Here is a 5004-nt window from a genome sequence, read left to right as displayed (position 1 = left end):
GTATTTTAATCATCTCTTATTACCATTCGATGCCTTGATATGTGTGTTAAGTGATTTCAAAGTTTATAGGGCAGGAATGGCTCACAGGATGGAAAGGAAGCATGCAAAAGTAGAAAGAATACAAGAACTTGAAGAAATTGCTTTGTTGTCTAGCCTGACCTCTTCGCACTCAAATGATCAAAACTTGAGCTACAAAGGTCTAAATGATGCGGTTCTATTTGCGTTGAAAAGCTAACTTCCGAGGCTTCGATTTGATATATAATTTCCCATAGTGGCCGTACAGCTAGGCAATGCGAACGCGTGCTCCACGCGGACGCGTCGCAGTGACGAAACTCAGCGTGGCAGATTTTGCCCCCAGTGATTTCTGGTCTATTTCCGGCCCAGTTTCAAGCCCAGAAAACACAGATTAAAGGCTGCAAAGTGGAGGAATGAAGGGGGATGACTCATAATTCACTTTTCATAATTTAGATGTAGTTTTTAGAGAGAGGTTCTCTCCTTTCTTAGGTTTTAGGAATTATGATTTCTCTTAGTTTTAGGATTTAGGATTATTTCTTCTTCATCACAGGTTCAATGTTCCTTTAATTTATTTTCTACTTTTATTTTAGAATAAATGACCATTTGTACCCATGAGAATTCAGAACGCTGACATTTGTACCCATCGTAGATTGAAACTGACTTTGTAACCATGAGAGATGGGTTCCGTTTGACAAAAATAGCCTGGCTTGGATTGGCACCTGGTTCGGGCTTGAAGGGTCCTACGTGGCTCTCCGAACCTCCCAAAGCCCAATCTACGTGGAATTAAACAATTTTTTTTAGTAAAGGTGTGAAGATTGAACAAAATTTTGCAAATTTCTCGGGACTCTGCTGATGCCCTAGCAGAGATCGTCGTTTTGCTTCCAACTATGGAGAAGACGTCTGGAACACTCCCAAGCCATCACCCTGAAACTACGGCTTTCAACGCTGTCATTCCCAAGACAGAAAAGCCATTCAGAGCAGTAGCAAGCCATCAGTACGAAAATGTGAAAGAGGAACGTGCAAGGAATAGCTAGCAGAGGTCGAACCCAGGGATTAATCCGGCAAAATATCCCGGAACCCAGACAAACAAACTAGGGATTTGCAAGCTGCAAAGGCAGATGAGTAATCCAGTTCCTGATCACCAACAGCCACATCATTTGATGCACAAAATGAACCTGTCCCAAGATGGGTGAGCTGTGGAGCTCGATGCATCAGGCGGTACAACTGAGGAATGAAAACATAATGATTCAGCCTAAGCTTCTTCAGGTAAGGTGATCTAGCCACTAACCTTTCCAAGGCCTCAAAATTGACCCGGCACTCAACGCACTCAAACACAAGAGACTCCAGATGAGTCTCACGATCCGAAAAACATGATATCCAATCCATCACCTCCTCGTCTTCATCAGCATCCTCAACCACAGACTCCACAAGGTCAAGCACTCTCATCAACCTGCCAATACAAGGCAGTGAAGGTATGAAACCCCTTTAACACAACAAACAAATACCACACAATGAAGAGTCAAATGTACAAACACCTAGAGTGCATACCCAGTACCCAACAATGCCACAAAAATATGCAACCTTTCCTTATCAAACAAGAACCCAATATAGATAAAAACAGTGAATACCTGCAGCTGGCAGCAATAGCGCCAATTCCCGCGATCCCAAAACCTTCACGGCACACGAGAACGAGTTCCTTCAAGGAAGGGAAGGAGCGAGCGATAAGGTTGAGGTTATCATCAGTGAGAGACACACGCTTCAGGTGAAGCTTCTCGAGCCAAGGGTAGGCATCGGCAAGTGCAGAGCCCCAGGGAGAGAAGTGGGCAACCCAGTTAAGCGGCAACAGATCGAAGTCCGCGAAGCAAGGCTTGCCCTTCACAGTGAGGAACCGGACACGGCGGAAGCGGGAGGTGGCGCGGTGTGGCGAAATGGCGTAGCAATTTCCGATGAAGAGATCAGATCGGGTGAGCGCCTCTGCCCGGTACCATGAATGGCAGACGAATGAGGCGGCGTTCCGGTCCCGACGGCATGTTAGGGTTCGTAATCGTTCAAGACTCCATCAACACAACATTGGGCTTTGGAGGGTTCGGAGAGCCACGTAGGACCCTTCAAGTCCGAAGCAAGTGCCAATCCAAGTCAGGCTATTTTTGTCACACGGAACCCATCTTTCATGGTTACAAAGTCAGTTTCAATCTACGATGGATACAAATGTCAGCGTTCTGAACTCTCATGGGTACAAATGGTCATTTATTCTTTATTTTATTACTTTAATTGATATTTATCTTTTCAATTTAGCTTATGAACCTTTCCATGTTAGATTTGAATTTATGTTTAAACGTAATTTGAGGTATTTCAGATTTATGATTGCTTTATTCTATTTATGATATTTTCAATTTAATTTAGAATTTTCCCTTTTGGGTTTGGTTAAGTAATTGGTGACGCTTGAGTTATCAAACTCGAGGTGTTGACTGAAAATTGGAATTCCTTGCTAATTAATTTGGATTCCACTAACTCTAGCCTTTCCATGGGAAAGACCAGGAGTTGAAGATTCATATTGATTTATCCACCTGACTTACCTTCGTAGTTAGAGGTTGACTAAGTGGGAGCAAAAGCCAATTCTCATCACAATTGATAAAGATAACTAGGATAGGACTTCCAATTCTCATAGCTTGCCAAGAGTTTTCTTAGCTATTGATTTATTAATTCCTACAATTTATTTCTCTTGTTCAAACCTTTCAAAAACCCAAAAACACTGTTTTTCATAACCAATAATAAAACACACATCCCTGCAATTCCTTGAGAAGACGACCCAAAGTTTGAATACTTCGGTTATTTATTTTTATTGGGTTTGCTTAAGTGACAAACAAAACTTTTGTACGAGAGGATTCTCTGTTGGTTTAGAAATTATACTTACAACGCGAGAATTTATTGCAAATTCTTTACTAGCAGAAATCCGATCGTCAAAATGGCGCCGTTGCCGGGGAATTGCAAACGTGTGCCCTATTATTGGTTATTGTAAATATTTTCTTTTTCTTGTTTATTTGTTTTTATTTTTGTTTTTAATTTTTATTAGTTACTATGAGTTCTCACCCCCATCACTTTGAGTTTGGTTCTAATAGTGTTGAAAGGAATGGAAGCTATAACAGGAACATGCATCAAGGTCAAAACAATTACAGATGGATGGAGCCACGAGGATCTGATCAACCCTTTAGGCAACAACACCTTCCAAGATACCCTGGACCACGACCATTCCAGAATGCATGTCAAGACAATAGTTATGGTGGATCCTTTCGTGACAACCAACATTCACCAAATTACTATGGTCAAGAGCCATTCCGAGGTGTATACCAAGATGACAGATATAATAGACTCTCCTGTGGCTACCAACAAGCCCATCATATACCTATGAACCACCTTCTCAACACAGCTTTGAACCACCACACTCACAAGGCCCCTACCACCATTCACCTCCATATGACCCTAACCCATATCCACACCAATTCCAATCCAATTACTCCCAAGAACCACCACTTCCCTATGCACCATATCCATATCCATCAACCCAGGAATCTATCAAGGAACGTCTCAAGGAAACAATAGAAAAATTTGATGCAACCCTTCACCAATTGAATCAAGCGATAAATTGATTACCTCCCCGACGTTCGGACACTCAAGGAACTCCCATGGTTCCATGTGGACAATCTAATGAAGAACGTAGCATGAAGAAGATAATAGAAACTCTAGTAGACAGTACGGAGCATGACTTTGTACTGGAACAAGTGGAGGAAGCTGTCATTATAGAATAAGAAGAGTTGGTTGAAGACTTAGGAGACGCTGAACCTCCGTGGGAATCAAGAATTGAGGAGAATTCCGTCAAGAAATTTGCGATCGATGCTAAGGAGGAGAGTGCACAACCCCCAAAGCAGGTATCTTATAAAGAATTGGACAGAACAACTCAAGAAGCAGGTTTCCTTGATGATGATAATCACAAGTCAAGTTCTCCTAGTAATGAACTTGCATCCGCAAGTGAATTCTTTGAGATAGAAGAATCTTCCCCAAGTGAATACGAAGATGATGCAGAGGTAGACTTTTCTCAACCTCCCAATTATGACTCAAGTGATGAGGAAGATATCGAATACTTTGATCAAGACGTGGTTGTAGTTGAAGAAATTTGCAAAAAAGTGGAAGAATTCACAGAAGACTACGAGGGAGTAGAGCTTGCAAAACCACTGGAAACACTTATCCCAAGGCCATTATCACCCAATACAAACTTCAAGTGGGTAAAATCCTTAGCTTTTATCTTTACTTTTCTACTTGAATATGGTTTACTTGAAATAGATGGCCAGCTTAGAGCTCTTTGCGGCTTTAAGAGTAAAAGAGAAATGACTAGCACTCAGAGCTGGTATGAAAGATTCAATGAGGTTTCACACTTCAATTTGAGGAGCAAGGATTGGTACAGAGTTTGATTAATTGGGTCTTGAAAGATGTTTGGTCATCTTGGTGAGAATACAACTTCCAAACCATCTGGCTGGAAAAATATAAATCGAGACAAAGACGGGTGCAAAAGTAAGGTTTGTGATCCTGGAATCTGTTCTGAAATTCAACACCCCGGAAGCTTGAGAACCTGTTAGAAACTGCTCAAGGGCTTTACATGCATTGTTTGGGACCCCAGAGGTTGTTTGAATTCCAAACACTGGTAGAGATTTTTGGATGAATACAAGCACAAGCCACCATAACAGGAAGCTCATCAAATGTCCAACTTAAGGACTTTAACCAAAAGTGCTAGGTGGGAGACAACCCACCGTGGTATGATCGTTCCATTTTCAATCTTATATCATTTTATTTGTTTTTGAGTTTTCTTTTATTTTATTTTATTAAACCTGGAATTATTCATAGCATCCACATTAGCATTGCATTTTGCATCCTGCATATATATAAAATATAAAAAAAAACGCATGCGACGCGTCCGCGTCACAAGTGCATTAGGAA

General features: G+C 41.3%; 1 protein-coding gene across 1 annotated transcript; it reads right to left on the bottom strand.

Moving 5' to 3' along the window:
* Window positions 1-1068: 1068 nt before the first annotated feature.
* LOC130962964 (F-box protein FBX14-like) lies at window positions 1069-2246 on the bottom strand. Its single transcript, XM_057889120.1, has 3 exons — window positions 2194-2246; window positions 1644-2069; window positions 1069-1465 (listed from the first exon to the last, which is right to left on the bottom strand). The coding sequence occupies exons 1-3, from the start codon at window positions 2244-2246 to the stop codon at window positions 1069-1071; spliced, it is 876 nt and encodes a 291-aa protein (XP_057745103.1).
* Between the last annotated feature and the right edge of the window lie 2758 nt (window positions 2247-5004).

This window comes from Arachis stenosperma, chromosome 2, assembly GCF_014773155.1.
Source record: "Arachis stenosperma cultivar V10309 chromosome 2, arast.V10309.gnm1.PFL2, whole genome shotgun sequence".
NCBI classification, from domain to species: domain Eukaryota; kingdom Viridiplantae; phylum Streptophyta; class Magnoliopsida; order Fabales; family Fabaceae; genus Arachis; species Arachis stenosperma.
The sequence above is the reverse complement of the archived record's forward strand: the minus strand, read 5'-3'. Positions and strand labels throughout refer to the sequence as shown.

Excerpts from the sequence above, each read along its gene's own strand:
- LOC130962964 (XM_057889120.1), bottom strand. The coding sequence starts at position 2,246 with ATGAGAGTTCAGAACGCTGACATTTGTATCCATCGTAGATTGAAACTG. Across the intron at positions 2,070-2,193 it reads CGTAGATTGAAACTGACTTT|TCTTGAACGATTACGAACCC; the intron begins GTAACCATGAAA and ends GTGTTGATGGAG. Across the intron at positions 1,466-1,643 it reads GCTATTGCTGCCAGCTGCAG|GTTGATGAGAGTGCTTGACC; the intron begins GTATTCACTGTT and ends TTGTATTGGCAG.